Genomic DNA, 23275 nt, shown 5'->3' on the forward strand with positions numbered 1-23275 from the left:
GCACATAGGTAGACTATATGATGAAAATGTATAAAAATGAAATGAAGCAGTCCAAGACTGAGGAGAAAGAAATCCCACCATGAATATCGTATTTTTCCAGCAAAGACCTCAGGATGCTGACCATGCATCACAACTCCCCTCCATTCTTTTTCTGGAAGAATTGAAGATTTCTTGAGGTCACCCTTAGGACTGAGACATGCCTTGAAAGGATGATGTAACACTGAAGAACAGTAGAAGATACTAGGAAAGGTTTCTCTTTATTTCTTGAATAATAACTTTACCTGTAGTATTAATGAGGCTTTTCTGCATTAATTAGAAAATTTGGACTATTAGACTGTTAAAATGTTAACTGCACTAACAATAATTATTGAAGACTATATGTACATCGTGTTCCCTTTTGCCAGTAACACAACTTTGGTGGAAGGCACCCAGTTTCCACAGTCTCCCAGGATAGTCAGATTTAAACATAAAGTGTCTCCTGCAGGCAGCATACACTGCTGATAGCACCCCATCCACTGCAAACATGGCCTGGCCTTGGGAAGGACAACTTGCAAGACTGAAAGGAAACAAACAGGGATGTGCCATGCAGTCCCAGTACTATGCTGCTGGTTCTTGCCACGGTGCGTAGGAACTCAATAGCCTGCTATTACTTGAGCATGTAGAATGCTTGTGGATACTTTTGGCCTGCCCTGCCTGGTATCTTTTATAAAGATCTTGGAGTAAATCCAGAAGAGACCCTTCTTCGTTACTATGAAGGTGAAAATGAAAAAGGAGAACCAATGGACAAGTGACAGGATGCAGGCAACCTGGGTTGACGTGTTTGCCCAGAGCACAGCCGATAACAGACTTCTCTTGCAAACAGTATTCTCCCCTACTGTAGAAGAGCAGTCTGAGGTTTAGTAGTCAGGACAGCCACGTATGTTCACACTGCACAGTCAGGTTATAACTCAGCAAGCTCAAGCAACAGAAAGTGTGGTTGGCTTGGATCTCTGCCAAGGTCCATTTCTCTCGGAAATGAGGAAGGCCATTCAGTCTGGTTTGACATGGCCAGGGAAAAAAACATGAACAAGCATACATACAAGCACCATTAATTGGGTCTGGGCAGACAGACTACACCTAATGCACTGTGCACCATTGCACTTGGGACTGTAGCCTCCAGGCCAGATAACGCAGCTTCAAGTTTGATCCTTAGCCCTAGGAAATGGAATCCGTGGCTCACACCAGACACTTCAGTGGCAAGGCTGGAGTCTGGGCTGTCTGGCTCCAGTTTCTGCTCCGCTCTAAGGAAAGTTACATATCAGCCATAACAGATGTCCTGCTACTTAAACACTGGCTCCACTGCAGAGAAAGGGAGAACGAGATCTGTTGTGGACTGGATGTGGGTGGCAGCATAAGACATGCTGAGAAGCCTCATCTGATGCCATACCCATAACTTCTGATTTCTCACTGGCAAGCACTAGCTGGTATGTTTACTCGGTGCTCCAAACGTTGGATGCCATGGGCCAAATCCCCTCTTCCTCAGCAGAGACAGGAATCCTATCAGCTGGATCACTCTGAGCATTTCTAGGGCTGTCCACAGGCAAGTGCTTGAGCTGTGCACAGGCTCAGGGCTCTCACAGCTAGATGCAAGGCATGACTAATGCCAGAAGAATTGTTCTTGAAGGCAAAAAGCAACTTGACCCTTCAAAAGCAAGAAGAACAAGAGTTATCCACTAAACAAACAGTAAACGACCCTAAAATTTGGCCCTTCTCCTTCAGGGTGTTTCCATGTTAGAAATGTGTGTTCCTTGGCCATTCTTGTTCCCCATAGAGGAAGACTAGGTGCTCTGTGTTACAGTAGGTTTGTCATCCTGGAAGCCATGTGGTGTGGACCTAAAATGCTGCATGTGATCTGGAAGAAAGACATCCAGTTCTGATCAGGCAATAATGGTGATGACTTCCACTGCATGATGAGAGAGCTCCCCAGACCCCAGCAATTAGTCTTCTAGGTTGAACTGGAGCAGGGAAGCCCAGTACCTCTGGCAGCAGACTCCTTGCTCTCCATGATGCCAAGTTCCTCCTCCCTGCCATGGAAGCTTACTAGAAGGAGGTGGCAGGAACACAGCTGGCTGTTGGGAATAGCCAACAAGTCTTTATATTGTAAAGGAGATGGTGAACAAGGACTCCAGCTCTGGACATACCCAGAACTGAAGTGATTCCTCAGTCGTCTATCATAAATCAAAAGGGGAAATGATCTTCCACTTTCACATCACTCATTCACAAAGCACATTTACCTCTGCAACAGCAATGCCGCGGAGCTATCAGAGCAGTTTTTGAGCAGGGAGGTTGGACTAGATGATCTGCAGAGGTCCCTTCCAATCTTACCCATTCTGTGTTCTTGCAGACTGGTCTAAAATGGCACAGAAATATTTTAATGTCTTCTCTCTTACAAAAGCAGTCAGCTTTCCACACAGTGATTTCCCAGCTTTGTTCCATGAGCGCAGATACTTTGTGCTCTGAGAATACTATAAAAGACTTGCATCTGGAGAAACTGCTATGGCTTTTCCAGCACCACTATGTGTCTGTTGAACCATTTGGCAATATGGCCCAGAGCAGACCAGAACTGACTCAACAACCTCAGCTGTCCTGGCCAAGGCAACAAATACTGCCCTAAGGATACCACTCCTTAGAGCCAAAGGCGACCTCTCAGTTTGGAAACTCCCCCATTCTATGCTGAATATAAAGCTCTTGAGCCATTAATATAATAAAGGAGAGTACTAAAACACAAGGAAACCAGAAAATATTTTTGGCAATGCATGACTTTGAGTTTTCTCATATTAAAGAAAAAGGCAGGAAATGAGGAGCAGCTGTTTGGGGTTGTCTGTATTCAGCATCTCATCAGGGAACGGAGTAAATACTATTTGGAAAGTAACTGCTTGTGTTTTTAAGAAGCTGCTTTACTTAGAAAGTGTTGTTTTTAAAAATAGCAGAGAAGACCATAGAAGCTTTCACTTCTCTAAACATGATGGTTTCCTCCTTTCTTGTGAAGAAAAGCAAATTTGGGCTCAACAGACAGTGTCCAGTACACAAAGAGAAGTGCTGATGCTCAGTATTTTTCCATGGTGAGGCAGCTCACAGCTACCAGTAAGGACCCCAAGCCAGGCAGGTCACTTCCAAGTGCTCCAATGCAAAACTAGATGTCTTGAGATTCTTCTTTACCCTTGCATCAAATAACACAGGGGGTGATAAAAGGGTCAGTGGCACTGGCCGTGGGATGGAGCTCTTTCCCGTGGCAGCACCACATCCCAGCCACATCCTTGCCCCACAAGCCAGTAGCTGATCTCAGTGGCAGATTGCTGTGAGAGGCAAGCCACAGCTTGGGCAGCATAGGCAAAGTGAGTTGCACATTCAGGACACAGGATTTGACCAATCTGCAAACACCAGACAGGGCAAGGATTAGCAACACTGCTCGCACATGTGTTGCAGAAAGGTGTGTGACTGTAATAATCAATGCCTCTCCTCAGCAGCCAGAATTGAGAACAAAACACTCCTCTGCAACTATCCCATGGAGGCTGCCAAGGACAACAAATGGCTGCTGCAATAAACAAGACTTAAGCTGGTTTAAAATATTGCATGCAAAGAAACAAACACAGAGCTGGCTGGCTTGCAGCACAGTTAAGATCTTCCTAAGCAGGACTCATTCCCTACAGGACAATCCAGCACTGGGAGCAAGCTCTTCCCCACTACAGGAGGTGGGGAAGGTTCTTCTCAGGATGTGTGGCTAGGTGATGTAAATGAAATTGAGGGCTGCTTTCCAGCTAAGGCAAAGGGGCATGCTGTGAGTCAGCCAGAACAAGCTGCCTGCACACACCAGGACCCAGAAGGCTCCTGTTAAGTGCATGCAGAGCTGGAGAGATGCCCTGATGTTGCAATCCTTCTGTGTACTGCAGACTCCGAAGGCAAATATTTCCACAGAGTTGGCAGGAAGAAGGAAGTGTCACAACAACCCCAAAAGGGCTGTTTTTCACCACTGTACTTTAAGCAAGATGGGGCAGCACAGCAGCAGATCTGGTCACAACAAGCACGACAGAGACTTTCAGATGTGGTAGGAAGCCTTAGCCATTGCAGGAGCTGCTGCCAGCACTACCCCTGGTGTAGCAGTGGCCATGCTGTGTCTGTCTCAAAGGTGGCTGGAGCAGGGGTCTCCTCTCTTTCCCATCAATGCCCTATATGGCAAATGATCTTACCAGGGTCACTACAAGCAGAAGGTAGTGTGCAGGAAGAGTGCCATGGCTCTACTATTGCACTTCTGGCAGAGCCCAGGACCAGGCTGGTACCTGCTTCCCTGGCTATGGAAGAGGATGAAGGCTTCATTTAAAAGAGACCTGTGGAAGGCCTCTTTGCAGCAGCCCCAGGCCTCCCTCCCTCCCTCTCTTCCGTAACAGCAGGAACAGCAAGTCCACCATGCCATCAATCCACCCATCCAGCCCCTTCTCAAGGCAGGAACAGCCAGACACTGGCCTCAGCCCTTCACTCCAGGAAAAGCAGAGCTCAGTACTGCTGACTTCCTGCCTGCTGCACATACAATCCTTGAGATCCATCAGATGGCTTTCAAGCACTTTTGCCTGCCTGTGTGGACCAGCATAAACACCAGTGCTCCAAACCGTCACTTCCCGCTCCTCCAACCAACTTGTTCGTACATGAATGCCATCAGTTCAAGGAAGGAGCTTACAAGAAACAGCTCTTTTTCTTGCCTTCTCAGAGCTCCCCATTTTCTATCTCCTTAGGGCATGAGGCCACCTGCCTTCCAACAGCAGCTGCAGAACCAGTTTGACATAGGCTCATTGTTAAGCTGGGATAGTGGGAGGAGAGAGACTGAAAAACCCTCTATACAGGGGCTGCTCAGGTTGACCTTTAACTCTGCAAGGGTTTGGGGTAGGATTGGCACCACTGCAGGCAATCAGAGGTTGGAAGCAGGTACCAGCCTGGTACAGGCTCTTGCAGCCATTCCTCAGAGATGCTCCAGCCCTCTGATCATCCTCATAGCCCTATGCTGCACTCTCTCCAGTAGCTCCATGTCTCTCTTGTACTGGGGAGCCCAGAACTGGACACAGTACTCGAGATGAGGCCTCACCAGGGCTGAGTAAAGGGGCAGGATCACCTCCCTCGGCCTGCTGGCAACACTCTTCCTAATGCACCCCAGGAGACCATTGGCCTTCCTGGCCACAAGGGCACACTGCTGGCTCATGGTCACCTTGTTGTCCACCAGCACTCCCAGGTCCTTCTCTGCAGAGCTGCTCTCCAGAAGGTCAGCCCCCAGCTTGTACTGGTGCCTGGGGTTAGTTTTCCCTAGGTGCAGAACTTTGCACTGCCCTTGTTGAACCTCATGAGGTTCCTCTTTGCCCAGCTCTCCAGTCTGTTCAGGTCTCTCTGGATGGCAGCACAGCCCTCTGGTGTATCAGCCACTGCTCCCAGCTTGGGATCATCAGCAAACTTGCTGAGGAGGCACTCTGTCCCCTCATCCAGGTCACTGATGAAAAAGTTGAACAGGATGGGACCCAGTACTGAGCCCTGGGGAACTCTGCTAGCCACAGGCCTCCAACTAGACTCCACACCACTGAGCACAACCCTCTGAGCTCTGCCTTTCAGCCAGTTCTCAAGCCACCTCACTGTCCACTCATCTAACCCACACTTCCTGAGCTTATCTAGGAGGATGTTACGGGAGACAGTGTCAAAAGCCTTGCTGAAGTCAAGATACACAATGTCCACTGCTCTTCCCTCATCTACCCAGCCAGGCATTCCATCATAGAAGGCTGTCAGATTGGTTAAGCAGGATTTCCCCTTGGTGAATCCATGCTGACTACTCCTGATCACCTTCTTTTCCTCCATATGCCTGGAGATGACATCCAGAATGAGCTGTTCCATCATCTTTCCAGGGATGGAGGTGAGCTAACTGATCCAAACTAGACAGTAACACTTTTATCCAAGATTAAAAAATATTCAGCAGTTTTCTATGGACCTATGCTTCTAAAACTGAGCCTTATCCTAACCTGAATTTTCGATCTCACCTAAGAAAGCAATTCCAAGATGCTCAAGAAAAGCCTGGGACCAGATTGAGCTTGAGGTTTCACAGAACTATAGCTGCAGAGTCCTGTTCACTGTGGGATTGTCTAAAAACATGGAGAGAGAAGCTAAGGGCTTGATAAGCTAGATCCCCTCCAATGGGTTCTCAAATCCTAAACCTAAAGCCCACCTCCAGCACTGCCACAAATTTCAGCACAAGGCATTCAGTGCTACTTCACACCAGGCCTCAGTTTCCGTGTGTGAGCCCACAGTTCAGCAACAAAACCTACTCTTTGGCTTCCTCCTCCAACCCTATCTCCACAAGAGACCATGGCACTAGCACACCTTCCTAAGGGGCAATAGGAGCTGCCACATGCAGTGCTCTACTGTGCTAGACATGGCAATACTGGGGCCCTCAGTACCCTCTGGTCTGATCTGGCCCTCTGTAACATGCCCCTAGATTGCTGCCAGGCCCTCGCAGAAACCAGACACCAAAGCCCTGCTCCCTTAGGCCCTCCGGACCAAAGTTGTCACTCCACTTGTCTGTTAAAGAAGCCCACTTGTTTAAGCAGCTCTTTCTGCCAAGCCTCAGGCACAGGCTGAGTTCACAGTTTATCCCCAGGGATGCATGCAAGCTGGAGCAAACAGCCTCAGGCATCTATACGGGTTCCAAAACCTAACAAGCCTTAACATGAACTCACACAAGAAACACACATAACTCAACAGAACAGCAAACACTGGCACATCTTTCTCTGTACAGTCTCTTAACCCTTTTCAAGACTCCTTCTGACCCAGCTGAGAAACCAAAGAAATCACTAGGCCTCCCCTTCTCTCTCTCCCACTGTCTCCAGGTTTCAGCTATAACCTTGGAGTTGACACACTTTCTCACCAGTTTATTTAGGTGATCAGAGTTAATTTGGTCCAAGTGCAACACACTTTCACCCTGGCTGTACTCTCCTTCTGAGATTACCACAGCACACAGACAGTGCTCCACATCCAGCCCCAGCTTACACCTCCAGAATGCTGGACATTTACTGTGTTCTAAGACTCAGCGGGCATAGGTCTAGTTGAGGGGTGAAATTGGGAAACAGACTGATTACAGGCAATAAGACACCTGAGGGGACACAAATCTGTGACAGACAGGACGGGGAGTAACAGCAGTGCTAGAGATAAGGTGAAACAGAGCCAGCTGGGAACATCTCCACCACTGTCAACCCACAGGCTCCCTTCTTCATCCAGCTGGAGGGGCACAAGGCAGTGGTGCAGACAGCCCTCTACTCTGTGATCCTCTTGGCCACCAGCTCCAGGCATCCAGTGAAGAGGAAAGGCTCCTGTTAGCAAAGGATGCAAGGTTTTCCCTAGGCACTCATTAGATGGCTGATAAACAAATCTCAGACACTCCCAGCTCCCTGCATGTGGCCAGGGCTCCTCGTTGGTCCCACTGTACGATCCACCCAGCCCTACAGGTACTATGGCCCACAACTGTGGCCTGTCCTTTCCTGCTCCTTGAAAGGATACAGCTTGCACCAAGGAAATCAAACAGCACTCTCCCACTTGCGAACGCAGGCAGTAGATTAACCTGAGTTGTAAGGGACTCTGCTTCTTGCTGCAGTGAACAATGCCATCATGTGACTGTTACTATTTCCTCAGCAAAAGTTTCTGTGCTAAAATTATATCTGCAGCACCACTTTCTTCCCGTAATTATAAAATTAACACCCTTTCCTCCCTCCAAGTGCTGTAACACCAAAAGGAGATCTGCTAACTAGGTACAGGTAGCTCTGAGCCAGTGCCAGCCACTATCAGTGGACCGGGACTGCCAAATACCAAACTCACTGTGAGTTCTTGGTCCCTACACTTCTGGGATCCCCCTAGGAGGCCCTCTCCTGCTCTCCGAGCTTCTCTGGAACCCACAGCAGGAACTACACCCACACATCAAGGGGCCGTGTGGCTGTGATGATTTCAGCATTATTGTATCATTTCCTGTCTACTGAGATTCAGCACATGGACGTGAGCAAACATCCTGCTTTGGTGCCAGAAATATCAGACTGTTGTGAGGCCACTGGGACAATGGGCTGACTAACAACTTCAAAAAGTGGCTGTTTCTGTTGACTGTTTATGATCCTCTGGACATGGTTTTTTCCCTTTCTGCTCCCCCTTTCACTGAGCCTTGTTCAGCCACTGTCCCAACTTTCTTTGAGATATCTCCTAACAAAGATAGCTAAGAACAATTCCTCTGCGTCATGAGCACGAGCAGAGTGTAGTAAGCTGAAGACAGGCTCAATACAGATTCTTCTCCAAATTTAAAGCTGAAGTATTTTAAGGAAAAGCACTTCCTGGAAGGACTTGTCCTAAAGGTTTAATGCCCTGGGAAGTGCAGGTAGGTGCAGCCCTTGCTCTGATCAGTGCCATGGGCATCTATCAGGGCTGAATGGACTTGAACAGAAAAAAGGCCCACAGTTTGGTCACCAAAATTAGGCCTTGAATCACCCCCTGAGGCTCAGCCACAGTGGCCTGAAGTGGTTCAAGTTACTAGTTCATAGGAGCAGCTCTAGAAGGAATTTACAATCAAGATTTCATGTTACCTCTCCCATTCCAGCACAGACAGGTCCCACAGTGGCTGGTCACCTTCTGTGCCAGCACATAGCACTTCGTCAGCAGAGCCAAGGGCTAGGGGAGCCAGGAAGAGGGGAGCAGACCACAGAGGACTCTGTCTTACAGCTGAACCATGTGTGATGCAGACTGCCTCAAAAGCACTATTCATCTCCCCACATCAGAGCTAACATAGGCTGCCTGTTTAGGGTGAAAGGGAAGGATCTGACCAAACTCGATCAGTCTTCATACTGCAGTGAGAAAAGTCCCGTTACCCAGTAACAAAGCAGATAAAATACCCAAGGTTAATGCCGTAATCTGTGGAAGAGCACATCTGGCCAACCCTGCCAGTCCTTCCACCGTTACTTGGCAAATCTAATATCTCTAACTGACTCCAGAAAACCTAGAATACAGCACGGGTAACAAGGAAAGAGCGAAATCCATCTTCTAGATTTCCTTGCTCGAAAAGAAGGAAGGACAGAGACACTGCATCATCTCCCTAGTGAGAGTGGCCATTTACCAAGCAACTAAGGGATTGTACTGAACAGGCAAGTATTGTTCAAAACCTCCTAGCACATCCTTCAGTCCCGTAGCAGTCCTCACTTCTCCAGAATAATTAATATTACATTTAGTCTGAAAACGATATTTAATATACTCCAAGGAAGCATGAGGAGCTGCCCTAAACTGCAGAGATGATTTGCCTTTTCAATGCTATAGGGAAATCTAAGCATTGACTTCTTCGCAATTGACCCACATAACAAAGAATCAGGCTTTACCACATCCTCAAGGAAGGACCACAGTTTGGCCACCAACAAACCACTCACAAACACCAGGGTGTTAAACTGCCTAGAGAAGTGAGACAAATTTGCAAATCAAGCATAAGTTAACTGACACCATCAGTGTGGCAGAGCTTCAGTGAAGGGTCTGTTTTCCTTTAGGAGCAGGGACAGACCCAGAAAAGGTTGTGAGGCAACTGCAAGAGAGCACAGTATCCAGCCCCATTCTAGCTGCACAGCACACTGCTAAGTCCTGCTCCCATCTTTGGAGAGGCAAGCACCCAGTGCAACCCAAATCTCACAGGCTCCTGGCCATCAGCCCCACGAGAATCAACATGTTGACTTGGGAGGAAGCCTAGTATGGTTAGATGCCAGCAAGACAAGAGACTCACCCTTCTAGCCATTGTGTGGTTTGAACCACATTCTTCTATGTTTCTTTTCCCTTTCTTTTCCTTCTTTCCCCTAAATCAGGAGAGCAAAGACTATACGAACTTTATTGTCACACACTAATGGACATAGCACAGGCATCAGGAATTTCCCCAGACCAGGCAGGAACTTCCAAGGGGTATTTTTGTCTGGCAGATGGAAACTATCTTGGCAGATTAACTCACACGCCAAATTTAGCCTCTGCAAAACAGGTTCTATTGTTTAGTTGGTTGTTTTAGGGCACTGTGAGGGCACTGGTTTCTTTCAAAGTGACTTCTGAGGAGTGAATTGTTTATAAGATTTAACCACTTGCCCTTCAAGTGGAGTGGAAGTGGCTTTATGCCTTCAGCTTTGCCACATGGTGCTGAGGCAAGGGAGTTTTTTACCACAGATGTTACCGTAAGTCAGCAAATCAAACTCTCTAAGACACAGTTTTGGAGTGTTAGAAAGAAGGCATTCTTTATTATGACAGCGCTGGACACACAGGAGATCTCTCCACCTCATGTGCATGCCAAGGCGTCTAGCTTTAGAGATTAAATACAACTAATATATACATATTCATCATTTTTCCAGGAACTTATCAACATATTCATTACTTATCCGAGAACTTCATTATCATAGGTAAGATATGTAAATGTCTTCGATGCATGCACATTCCTGCCTTCAGGTGGTCTGTTAGGGTCCTCTGGTGGTCGTTGATGGTCTTCTTCACCATGTCCTTTAGCTGAACTTGTTTCTCACGCATGCTCTATTCACTCTTGGCCTGGTTCCACAATATTTAATTGTATGAAAAATGTTACAGCCAACAGAAATTCCTGTATCTATTCTACTCAAGGACAGAGTAAGATGGACTCCCTTTTTCTTGTCAAACTCAACATAGTTGTCAGCACTGCCTCCACGCAGGAGGAACCATCCTGCTCCTTCAGGCTCGGTTATCACAGAGAAACACATTTCTGCCTTTGCCTTTGCCAGGCACCATGTAAAATCCCACAATAAAACCAAACAATGAAAAGGGATCACAAACACTTCTTGTGGGTTGAGCAACACTACTACCAGATGCAGATCTGGATTTCCAGGGCAGCATCGGCCCTCATCCTCTCCGCTTCTTCCCATGCCATTTGACGGATGCTTGGGTGAGAGGGTGCCATACTTCATTGACCACTGATGGCCCTCTGAACTGCCAAGGGGTTCCCAAGCAGCCACACTACCAGCAACAAATCACTGAAAACCACAGCAGCTGCCAGGTGCCACGGAAAACAGGCAGCAGAGGTCATCGGCGCTGCCGACACTTTCAGACCTTGCCTAGGCGACCCTCGAAGACGGAAAAAAAGTGACTACAAGCCGCGGCGGTCGCTATGACCCGCCGGGAAGAGAGGACGGGCAGCGCCCTCTGCTCTCCACAGCGCGCCGCTCCTCGCCTCCCTCACTGCGTGGCGCCAACGGTCCCTAGTGGCGCGCGACGGCGGCGACGGGGGGGGCCGAAGGCGCCTGCGCAGGACCGCTCGGCTGCGCTCTCGACACAGCAGAGCCCACGCGCGTGCGCAGAGGGCGCTGTTCCAGATTGTGTACGGTGGGGCGGGCACCTATGTACACAGCTGTCAGGATGGCCGAGCGGTCTAAGGCGCTGCGTTCAGGTCGCAGTCTCCCCTGGAGGCGTGGGTTCGAATCCCACTTCTGACAAGTGCTTAGTATTTTGACTTGCTTTTTTCTCGCCCCAGTCTCCCGGCCGCTCTCCACGGATGCTTTATACCGCCGGTTCACTCCCCCGCGCCCCCACACCGCGATAAAAGGCAGCGACCGTCTACAGCAAAAAAAAAATAGAAAAAAAAAGAAAAAAGGGAAAAAACGCCAAAAAGAAAAAGGGAAAAGACTATTAAAAAAAGCTTGTCAGAAGTGGGATTCGAACCCACGCCTCCAGGGGAGACTGCGACCTGAACGCAGCGCCTTAGACCGCTCGGCCATCCTGACCCGCTATTGCATGGCCCCCCTGCAGCCACCTTGGAGCAACATCCACGGCCTTGAGGGCCTTAAGGAAATGGGTTTGGGTATTGCAGACAGCTGGGCCGGGGCAGCAGACAGTAGCGGGGATTATTGTCCCCCCCCAAGCAGGGTGCTAACCAGGCCCAGGTGTGCCCTCACTGGGGCTGGCTGGCAGCAGAGCAGGACTTTGGCACTGGGCAGACTTGGCCCGCTTTGCCCTCCCCATCCCTCCTCGTGAGGGCAGCCCTGGGGCACAGCCGAGCCACCACGGCACTCAGCCGGGCCGGGCCCGCATGGGCGTTGCAGTCCCCTCAGCACGGCCTGGCCCTGTGAGGTGATAGCTCTGTGGACCCAAAAGAGGGGGAACTGGCGAAGAAAGGCCCCTCGTGTGCTCTCCCCATGGATGGATGGCAGTGAACACGCAGCCTTGGCTGAAGCAGCTCCTCTCCACCTGCTCAGAGCAGATGTTCTCTCATCCTCCTCGCTTCATCCTGTCTATCCTTCGTGCAGTCTGCGCACAATGTGATCTTTCCTGCTGAAGTCTGCTCTGTGTGGACATGGGGTCCATGCAGGGCTAGGCCACTTCCTGTGGCTCTGGGCAAGAGGTCAGGCCCTGGGCCCATCACCCTCAAGCCCACGGGGCACCACACAGGATGGACACAGGCCTCTTCCCAGGCATGGCAGGTCCCAGCCGCCCGGGGTTCAATCCAGTGCATTCCCTCAGCAGTCCACCCCCAGCCGACCCACATGCAGGCAAGAAGAGAAGAGAAGATTTGGACAGAGAGGAACCTCATGAAGTTCAACAAGGGCAAGTGCAGGGTCCTGCACCTAGGGGGGAATAACCCCATGCCCCAGTACAAGCTGGGGGCTGACCTTCTGGAGAGCAGTTCTGCAGAGAAGGACCTGAGAGTGCTGGTGGACAACAATGTGACCATGAGCCAGCAGTGTGCCCTTGTGGCCAGGAAGGCCAATGGTCTCCTGGGGTGCATTAGGAAGAGTGTTGCCAGCAGGTCGAGGGAGGTGATCCTGCCCCTCTACTCAACCCTGGTGAGGCCTCATCTTGAGTACTGTGTCCAGTTCTGGGCTCCCCAGTACAAGAGAGACATGGAGCTACTGAAGAGAGTGCAGCGTAAGGCTACAAGGCTGATCAGAGGGCTGGAGCACCTGCCCTGTGAGGAACGGCTGCGAGAGCTGGGCCTGTTTAGCCTGGAGGAGAGAAAACTGAGGGGGGGATCTTATCAATGTGTATAAATACCTTAGGAGGGGGTGTCAAGGGGATGGGGCTGGACTCTTTTCAGTAGTGCCATGCAACAGGACAAGAGGCAACAGGCAAAAACTGAACCACAGGAAGTTCTGCCTGAATATAACAAAAATCTTCTTCACTGTGAGAGTGACGGAGCCCTGGAACAGGTTGCCCAGAGAGGTTGTGGAGTCTCCTTCTCTGGAGATCTTCAAGGCCAGCCTGGATGCAACCTTGTCTAACATGCTGTCTAACCCAACCCTCACCTAGGAAATCTGGGCTCCGAACTAGCATTTTCTAGCCCACAGAGAGTCGCGGCACAGGCCAGCCATGATGTCAGGCCCAAAGGGCACATCAGAGAGGGGTATTTTGGGGGGCAAGCGGGGGCGACGTGTTTCCATGCAAACAGCTTGGCTTTCCACGCATTCCTGCTCACCGGGGACCAAGCTGCCGGGCCGCCGGCTCCGGCCCCGCACCTCCACACCCGGCCCGGCCCAGCCCGGCAGCGCTCCTGGTGCCGGGCGCCGCCGGCCCCACGCCCGCGGCCGCCCCCTCGGGCCCGCCCAGGGGCCGCGCTCCGTGTCCCCGCCCCGGGGCTCGCCGCGCTTTGCGCGGGGACCGCGCCGCGCCGGGCGCATCTGCGGCCGCTGCCCGCGGCATGGCGGGGCCGCCCGGCGCCGTGAGGACGCGGAGCAGCTCGCCGGGCGCCGCCGCGCTGCCCGCGCCGCCCGCCGCCGCCCTCGACGGCGCCTTCCTGCGCTCGCCGCTCGGCGGCCTCATGGGCGCCCAAGCCGTGAGTAGCGGGGCGCCGGGCGGGCGGGCGGGCGGGCGCCGCATCGCGCCGCTGCTCCCGGCGCCGTCGGGCAGAGCCTCCTCTTCGCACCCCGCCGGCGCCTCGGTATCCCCCCCCCCCCCCCCCAGCTTTCTTGCCTCGCTCGTCGTTGTTGACGGCGTGACAGCTGCTCAAGTGCCTGCCAAAATGCCAGCTGGGTCAGCCGACCCGCGTTTTCCTTTGCCTAGAAAATCGCTTACCTGCTTGTAGAAAGGCAGCGCGCAGCTTTGTCTCGGTGTGCTGCGTTTTATCAGCTCTCCGGTTGCCTCTCTCCGCCTGCGCTTGCTCTGCCCTGAAGGCTTTGCTCTGAAGCGTTGCATCCTTCCGACGAGCGGCTGTAGAGATGGGCAGCTCTTCCTTTCATGGTGCGCGTAAAAGCTCTATGCGTGCGGGTGTCCAGGCAGAGCATACTGCTTGCAACTTGTTAGACGGTTCGCAATACTTTCTGAGGGAAATTTCATGTGCCACATCTTTCACAGCTTTGTCTGGTCCAGTCAGCCTGAGAGAATCATGCACTTTAAATGTTTTTCTTCCACCTGCAGCCTGGCAGTTCCCACTCCCACTCCACACCTCATCACTGCCCTGGCCAAAAACAGAGAATAGATTTCTCTTTGCCTTGGGGGCCATCCCAAGCCTGTCCACCCTGAGGCACGTGAGCCTTGCTCCCTCTTTCCTCCTTCTCTCTTTCATGCTGGAAGAAACTTCTGCTGCTTGGTCTAATATCTTTTGCCAGGCATAGTTGAGCTTGACACCTGGCAGCACTCAGTGTCATGCATACAACTACAAGGATGCAGGCGGGTCCCCGGCCTCCTTTCCCGTTCTGGCACCCACAGCTGCATTGTGGGGCTCTGGGAGTCGGGGTAGAAAATGTGGCAGGTGGGTGAGAGCTTGCCACTGAACTGTGTGTGCCCTTTTGCCTTCTCCATCTTAGTCTCTCTCTGTATCTCTGAGCTTCAGGATCCCAGCCTGCGCCAGGGGAGCCACACGGTGTGGGCTCCAAGCACGTGGACTCTTTTGGCCGGGAGAGACATTCAAGGAACGCAAACAGGACAGAGAGACAGAGATTGCTTGTATGAAGCGTGATTACCCCGACTGAGGCGTGCTTAGGGCTATTCCTGGGAAGTCCATGGGACTGTCATGGGGCTGGCACATTCGCTGGGCACTCCAAGCCTTCATCTTCCCCTGCAGTAAGACTTTGAGGGCTGCTTTCAGGCAAGCTGAAGGGTCTCAGTGCACAACACAGCCAATATGAACGGAAGTATCACATGAACGCCTCTCCCTTCAGCCTCAGTCTCAGAACTGATCAGGAGTCAGATGCAGAATAAACTCCAGCTTTTACTTTCAGCTGTAGATGAGCCCTCACGTACAGCAATGTGGGCTCGTATGGTTGGGCATTCGGCTATATGCAGGGGCCCAGTCATTCACTTGACGAAAGCCTGCGAGGTGCTCCCGCTGGCATGGGGAGCCCTACGCTTTTGCTTATGCCTTTCCCCAAGGCAGCGTTGTGCTGGGTGGCAACATAGAGCAGACAGATCAGCCAGCACAACATCCTGGGCAGGAATGGTGCCTGCAGCACTGCAGGGACAGGAGGGGACTCCTGCAACTCACATGCACGGGGTCCCTCATTCAATCCTCACACAAGCCCACAGCAGAAGCCAAGCAGTGGGAATAAACCCTCTGAGCAGCCGCTGCAAAACAGCCCGTGCTGTCCTGAGCAGTCCAGCCTGGGTTTCAGGCATGGGGGAGGCAAGGACTCTCTACAGTGTGGGAGACTGAGGGTGAGCAGTTAGAGGGTTAATTTGTGGTAGGTGCACTCGTGGGAAAGGCTAAGAGAACTGTAGCCTCCTTCCTTTAAAAAGCACCTGTACGGCTCCCTTCTTAAGGTTTAGGCCGCTGGGCATGGCTGAGCTGGTTGAAGCACTTCAGGGAGGGGTCAGGGAAGGATATTGTAAGGGAGGTGTCTTTCAGGAGCATCAGGGAAGAGATGGAGCAAAGACCAGCAGAAGGTGCTCTTTCAGCAACCTTCAACCTCAGCACCTGGTCCCTTTCCCAACTTCCCCAGCCCATCAGCATCACTGCTTGGTCCATACAACTTCCTTTCACAGCCACTGCATACAGCAATGTTAGATATGCTTGCACAGTTCCCATCCACTCAGACATGCTGCTCCCCAAGACCTCTCTCCTAAGACCTCCTGCTTTTGGCCCCAGAAGCTGCGATGTTAGTGCATCCCTCAGCAGGTGCCAGGGCCCAGAGCAGGGCAGCTTGCACATGCTATCTCCTGCTCCATGAGCACACTGTTTTTATTTTCCTATACACGTTTCTTCCAAATGCATATTTTGCAATCACGAGTGTTAGAAATGGATGGGAAAAAAAAGAAGGCATTGTGCAGACTGAGGCAATAGTAGCTGAGCACTACTTTGTACTCCAGCAGTACAATGGCTGTTGTGTTTTTCTTCTATGACAATAAGCAATGAAGACTTACATAGAGCCAGCCATGGCAGATCAAGGGCCCAGCCAGCTGCTTTCAAAAGGGCCATTCTCCTCCCCATCAGTGGTAGATTAGTAGATCCATCATGGGCTGCGGTTTCCCTGTCAGAACTAGAGGTGAGTATGGGAGCTGGTCACCACACAGGGCTGGGATGCTCTCCCCTGGCTCTGCTTTGCCAGACTGCTCCAAAAAGAGCAGATCCGAACCTCAGCTGGAAATCAAAGTAGAACATGCATTTTGGGCATATTCTGATCGCAGCTTTGCTCTGGGGCCGACTCTCAGAGCAAGGGATATGGCTGGAGGACTGGCATCACCGTGTTTGGCCATCACAAGCCCCTCCTGCCCATAAATGCCTTTTGGTAAAGCAGGAGCTGCATGGAGAAATCAGTGGTTTCATGCAGGGAGAGGGGGTGGCAGCCGCACAGCAGCTCTGTCCCTGCAGTGAGTTTTTCCATGCTAATGAGCCAAGCTGAGAGATCTCCCTGGCACTTTTGTTTGTGCTTTGAGTGTGCCTCCTGAACACACTCCTTCACATCGAATCCTGCAGATTCAATGGGCTCTTGGGCTGAGCTATGGTCCAGCCAGGAAGCAATGAAGAGCATGCAGAAGCTGGACCTCAGAGCCCAGGTGGGACTTTGTGACTGCAGAACTAGCACAGGGCAAGAGAAAAAGATAGAGAAAGGGTTACAAAATTGGGCAGAGCTGTAGGCAACAGGCTCTTCTGCTTTATCTGCCACCTACCAACCAAGCTTGTGCCAAAGCCCACAGGATGTGGCCTCCCATTGTGCCGGGACACTGACCCATGGTTGATAAAACCCACCCTGGTGGGAGTCCCCCTGAGACCACCATTTTTAGCAGAGGACTGCTGATGTGCACCCACAAGGATCCACCTGGGCAGGGAGCTCATGTGATGTAAAACCAGCCTCATCCCACCAGGCTGGATTTTAAAGAGTGGCTAAGAGCATCCAACACTGCGTGAACAGGGTAACCTATGCACATCAGGCTCCTTCGTGCACATCATACATCAGGTGCATTTGCACCACCAGTGCTGTTTGCTCTCTGAAGGTCTTTGGGAGCTGAACACTTCTCCAAGCCATCCCAGTACACCGACATCTTAATCTCTGCCTGCTCTGCCAGTGGTTGGCACTAAGTTAATAAATAGTTGCAAACTTGCTACTGTGGCTGCCCTAGGGAATTCCGTGGGGAGTGGACAGTGGCAAAGGTGGCTTACCACTCCCCAGCCAGCAGCTCTTCCAGAGTCCAAAGCTCAAGGGTGAATATGGCACAGGGAGGACAAGTTAATCAGTTATTTTTCTGCCTTCCTAAAAGAGAGAGAGAAAAAATGAGATAAAGAAGAAACTGTACTAAGGCTGGCCTCTTGAACTTCAGTCCAGCAGAACAGAAATGTTTGGTATCAGCAACATTCGGGTCTGGGGCAGCAGTAGGCTAGGTTTGTTACCATGGCTCAGCTGATGGGCAGTAATCGTTAAGCCATTCGTTCAGCAGTCATGTTTTGCATGACTGGATTAGTAAACTGAGAATCCCATCGGCTGTATCGCTTTGCACAGGTGTGTCGTGGTGCTGGAAGAATAGGAGGACAGGGCGGCCTTAAGGTATTGCTTATCCATGTGGACAGAAGCAGGAAGGGAGCTGGAGGTGCAGCACGGCAAGGTTAAGCAGCCAAGGTTAGTCTAGATCTGGAGGATGGAAAAATGGTAATTCCTCCATAAAAGATCAGCTGCATCTTTCAGCTGAAACTGGTTGCTGCGAGAGAGTTCAGCTCTTCAGGCCTAAATGCCCCTGTGTGCTGAGTTGATGTGATTCCCTTAGAGACGGAAACAGAAATCTTGTGGTTTTTATGACACTTGAACAAGGGCCAAGATTTGTTTCTCTACTTATTTTTTTGTTGTGCCCTGGAAATAAAGGACTTGTCTACTTGATTTTTCCCAGATTACTCTGTAAGTAGCTGGCAGGCACATGATGCCACAATTGCTGTGTAGTTAAACCTGCCTAATTGAGAAAGGCGAGCCCTTAAAGCCATTTATGCAGGATGTATAAACCAAACCAAACCAGACCAGACCTAACCAAACAGTGGAGAGAAAGGCACTTTTTGTTTTAGAGATGCTGCACCTGGGGGAAGTGAAGGCTGGATGGAGGCCCTGGGAGCTGCCATACACCCAGCTCTCATCCAGCCTTGCTGACATCCCTGAGGCTGAGCCAGATGCTTGCTGCCCACTCCTGCTGAAACTAATCCTCATCCATGGGTGCTGCCAGGTGAGACAGGACCTGCAGGAGTGGGGCCCTATCAGCTCCAGGACACACCAGGAGAGCTGGGCTGAGCATGTGGCTGACTTGGTCACAAGAGCCAACACGAGTCAGAAGGGGAGAAGAAGACTTCCCTTGCCATTGGAAAGGTCCTTGTCCTCTGTCATCTTCAGCAGATGGACCGGAGATGCTCCTGGTTTGTGTTCACATGTACTTCTCAACCTGCCCTGGGTCTGACACCATCATCTCTGAGCACCTTACCTTGCCCAGCCCACAGGTGCTTCCTCAGCATCAGCAGCTCTGGTGGCTGGCTGTAGGCTTCATTTCTGTTGCCCCAGCCCATCTAGCAAGGGATGTGAAGCATCCAGAAGTCCTCATCGTAAGCCAGGCAGCGTTAGGTACAGCCATATGTTTGGCTGATGGGAAGACACAAGGCCCAGAAGGGTGTGTGTTGGCGTTTGTGGTCTCAGAGCAGCTGCCCCATGCATCTGGTGTGGCTAGGCAGGCAGGGAGACGGATCAGCAGCTGAAGGCACAGTTTGGGAGCCAGGGTACCACCCAGCCTTGCTCATGGCCACCACAAAAATTGGAGTGGAGCAAGGGCATGTTGGGTGTTGAGGAAGGAATTGGCCAGGAACAAAATATACCAACCACCACATATGGGAAAAGATGATTTATTTCCTCACCTGGCAGGCAGCTTGCTGCTCGGGATGCTTAGGTTTCACATGTCCTGCCTCGTCATGCTGGCTCCCAGGATAAGCAGTGCAGGGAACAAGCCCAGCCCCAAGTAACAAGCAGTAAGGGTCCCAGAAAGGCTCCCTGGCCTGAGTTGTCCCCATGGTCCAGCCCTACTCTGCATTCGTTGTGTGTCTGTGTTGAGGTGTTTGCAAGGACAGGGCTTTGCCAGTATCTCTGTCCAGGTCCAGGAGAACCCAATAGCCATATATGCTAGTGAGCTCTGGTTCATGGGCAAAACTGTGCTTTTATTCTGGTTGAATTCAGGCGATCTGATGAGCCTGGCATGTGCTCAGAGATGATACGTAGCCCGGGACTGCAGTGCCACAGGGCTAATCCCCAGGAGAGCAATCTGAGAGCAGAGAATCAGAAGGCAACAAGCAGAGCCAGGAAGAAATTCATCCCGTGGCAGATGAGTTCACAGGGCAGCAGAGACACAATACGACTCTCATAACGTCAACCCCTTCCTCTGGAAGACATTTAAGCCAGCAGTGTATTTACCCTGCTTTGCATTGTAACATGCAACATTTTCAGGTCGGCGACTGGGACGTGCCAGCCAGATTTTTACGTTTAGGGGAATTGCAGCCTGAACCCTTTCCCCTTTTTACCCCGCAGGTGCTTGGCTTACTGGTGTGGGCTCTTATTGCTGCCACAACATACCACCTCCATCCGGCATACGGCTGGGTGATGTTTGTAGCCATCTTTTTCTGGATAACAACAGTCATTTTCTTTGTGATATATCTCCTGCAACTTCACTTGAAATTTTATGTGATTCCCTGGCCCCTTGTGGTAAGTACCCTAAGGGGGAGTAAATGGGAGAATCTCAACTAGTAAACAGTCTAGCGGGAAATGCTTTGAGAGGATCAAGGCTTAGGGCTTTTCAGGGTTGATGGAAGAAAGTCCTCTGCACTCTGCCCACGACATGGTTTCATTCTGCCCTTCAGTTGCTTAGAAATTTAAAAAAACAAGCAGCCAAATTGCTATGAGGCCTATGTTAATGCAGAAAGTTAGGACCCCTCTGCAAACGCTGCAGTGGTTGTTTCAACCAGAAATCTTGCAGGGCAAGTAGGAGTGCATTTAACACGATGCTAATCTGAGTTTTGTCCCAAGAGTGAGGGGCTGGACCCTTTTCCCTGCTGTGTAAACCAGAGGAAAGGCTGTGGGCTTCACTCACAGCTCCCATAACTTCTGCAGAAAGAGGAGGAATGTGAAATTGGTTTAAATGGACCAGTGCAAAGCCAGATGGCATTTCTAGCCCTATATACAAGCATATAGGAGCACCTCCCAGTACAAACACAGGCTGCAGCAGCACCTTGTCTCTGCCATCTGGCTACCTGGGCACCAGTCATCTGTACCCTCCTCATACTCGCTGTCTGGCCCCAGTTCAGCTTTGCAAAGGTTTTTGCTTTCTTCAGTACCCTGAGTCAGAGCGTTTCAAATAACTGCTTGGAAGCAAGAGTGAAACAGGGATTTCCCAACAACAGAGGTGTGACGGAGACAAGCACAAAAATAGATGAAACTTAGCCCATGTCACAGCTGCAGCACTGCTGCCCCTGGGCAGTCAGAAAAAAACACCTCTTAAAAAGCTGTTAAATAATTCAGGGGAAGAGCACAGGTGTGATTAAACCACAGCCAGTTCTGTGGCTCAGAAGGAACCCAATCACCTCTTGCACTTGTGTTGCTTTGCAGCAAGGATGGGCTCTTCTGGGGTGGTCCTAACAGGCTGTAGCACAAAGCTGGTCCTTGCAAGGCAACTGCCATTAGATACCCCAAGGGCATAAGAGCAGATTTCCTTGATATGGGCCAGAAACTCACAGTGAAGGGAAGACAAGGGGCCACATTTGTCCACCTTTTGCTCATTTTTGTCTGTGATCCCAGCTACTCTCATAAGCAGCACTCATGCTCATTCCCCATGGACAATCCTGGCTTTTTCTTTTTGAAAAAAGGGAAAGAAAGAAAAAAAACCCACACGATGCTGGTACTCAATCTTCTGCTTTTTAGCTTTTAGATGTGCCCTACCTGAATGCCTCCAGTGAGCAGCAGGCGTGTACTGCTCAGTACAGCAGGCAGTCTGGATCTCCTAACCCTTTCTTTGCCTTTCCCAGCTAGTGATCTTCAACGCTACAGCAACTGTCCTGTATATCACCGCTTTTGTAACATGCTCTGCAGCTGTCCAGCCTACATCGTGGCGCCAGTGGGATTACAACAGAAGAGCGGCAGCGTCTGTAAGTACTGGTAGTGTATGTATGCAAGGGCTAAGGCGGCCAGGTGGTTGATATGCTCACCTGTTGCTGTGCTCCTCTCTTTCAGTTCTTTGCCTGCCTCGTGATGATTGCCTATGGGGCAAGCACCTTCTTCAGCTTCCGTGCCTGGAAAGGACTTGGCAGCAACGCTGCCACCAGCCAAGTGGCTAACCATGCCTAAGAAGCAGAAAGTGAAACACAGCCCTGGACCATTCCAAGCCACTTTACAATCAGGCAGGAGTAGGACAGCTCTGCGGATTTGCAGTGGGTTACAGAGCCTCTCACAACATCCCGTCTCTTATTTAAATCAGCCTATGTTGGTAGTGACAGTCATTACTGGCCCATGTGCCAGCAGTGGTGTGGAAGTTGTTCTGTGGTCTCTAATGATGCTTCCAGTTGACGTGTCCACAGTACAAACCCACCAGAACCAGTGCTGCCCCTGGCAGCCATTTGCAGGAAACCAAGGATTGACTGGAAACTGAAATTCCTCCTTGTCCTTGAGATTCATTCTTCCTCTCACACATCCCAAAGGAACCACATCCTTGCTAGAGCAGCTCAGTTGAGAGGACTTAATTCAGCACATATCATCAACACTAAAATACACTAAAACCAAACCCAAGTTCCTGTCTCTGGTCATTAACAGCTATAGTGTAAGTAACCGCAGTTAATTCAATATGTAAATGGTGGCAGAGCTAGAGAACGTAGACTAAGCAAAACAAGAAGTCTAAGCTGTTAGTACATTGATTCCTAAAAAAATGGAAGCACTTTATGTTTTAAATAAAAATCTTCCAAAATCCAATACTTCAGTCTGTCAAGAAAAAGTTTTCAATAAAATTTTGCATCCTATCAGAGCAAAGACTGCACATAAAGCAAGCCATAAAGCAGAGATTTCACTGGCAGAAGAGACTACCACTTCCCGCTGCATACGGGCATTACAATCTGGCCCCAAGGGAGAAGGTACCAAGTCCACAGGGTTCATATTGGTCTGCTTTATAGAGAAACATACATATAAAGATAGGTAAACGATTTGGTGTGCTCCCTCCTGTACACAAAAAGGCTCTCATCACCCTAGAAGCCACTGAACTCACGTGGCCACAGTTTCCTGTTCAGTATTTACTTTAGCAAGTTATGCCTATTAGCTACAGCTAGTCGTAAAAAAAAGTTAAGCTTGCAAATGTTCTAGGAACAGTATTAGTCCCACAGGAGCGTGGGTAGCTGCATGCACGTACACAAAACGGTGCTGCTCCGCCACCAGTGAAGAAGAAAAGTTTGACCTTTTATTTCTTGAGAACTTGAGGTGACATTTCTCGAAACTGGAACAGATGTCTGCACAGACACGGCAACCCTTTCTTTCACATGCTTTCCTTCTTGTAAAAACTAATACAAATACATTAAATGCATTCAACCTATTAACAGATCTTTCTGCACAGGGAAGTTAGCACATAGTAAGCTAGAGTCCAAACCTGCATCAAACTTTGCAGGGGAAATATTCTAAAAACTTGTCTACAGAGGTAGGCTCAGGACATTTATCTACATTAATGAAGAGTGTGAATTTAAAAGGGATTGGACAAAATGCATCAGACCCTGGCAGATTTAGTTTTATTTGCTTTGGAAGAAAAGTAAGCTAAATGAAATGTCATATTTCAAGAAATATATATA

At 50.3% G+C, this 23275-nt stretch overlaps 1 protein-coding gene and 2 non-coding genes across 3 annotated transcripts; 2 read left to right on the forward strand and 1 right to left on the reverse strand.

Moving 5' to 3' along the window:
* Positions 1 to 11430: 11430 nt before the first annotated feature.
* TRNAL-CAG (transfer RNA leucine (anticodon CAG)) lies at positions 11431 to 11513 on the forward strand. The gene has a single exon. It is a non-coding gene; the product is annotated as a tRNA-Leu (tRNA).
* A 205-nt stretch (positions 11514 to 11718) lies between these two features.
* Positions 11719 to 11801, reverse strand: TRNAL-CAG (transfer RNA leucine (anticodon CAG)). The gene has a single exon. It is a non-coding gene; the product is annotated as a tRNA-Leu (tRNA).
* Positions 11802 to 13711: 1910 nt separating this feature from the next.
* On the forward strand, positions 13712 to 22472 carry PLLP (plasmolipin). Its single transcript, XM_062586567.1, has 4 exons — positions 13712 to 13846; positions 19989 to 20162; positions 21479 to 21598; positions 21684 to 22472. Exons 1-4 carry the CDS (start codon positions 13712 to 13714, stop codon positions 21795 to 21797), a joined length of 543 nt encoding a protein of 180 aa, XP_062442551.1. The 3' UTR covers positions 21798 to 22472.
* Positions 22473 to 23275: the final 803 nt, after the last annotated feature.

This window comes from Rhea pennata, chromosome 13, assembly GCF_028389875.1.
Source record: "Rhea pennata isolate bPtePen1 chromosome 13, bPtePen1.pri, whole genome shotgun sequence".
NCBI classification, from domain to species: domain Eukaryota; kingdom Metazoa; phylum Chordata; class Aves; order Rheiformes; family Rheidae; genus Rhea; species Rhea pennata.

What these genes read in the sequence shown, in the direction of transcription:
- PLLP (XM_062586567.1), top strand. Translation starts at nt 13,712, where the DNA reads ATGGCGGGGCCGCCCGGCGCCGTGAGGACGCGGAGCAGCTCGCCGGGC. An exon ending in GCCTCATGGGCGCCCAAGCC is followed by an intron (nt 13,847 to 19,988) that starts GTGAGTAGCGGG and finishes TTTACCCCGCAG; the next exon opens with GTGCTTGGCTTACTGGTGTG. An exon ending in TGATTCCCTGGCCCCTTGTG is followed by an intron (nt 20,163 to 21,478) that starts GTAAGTACCCTA and finishes TGCCTTTCCCAG; the next exon opens with CTAGTGATCTTCAACGCTAC.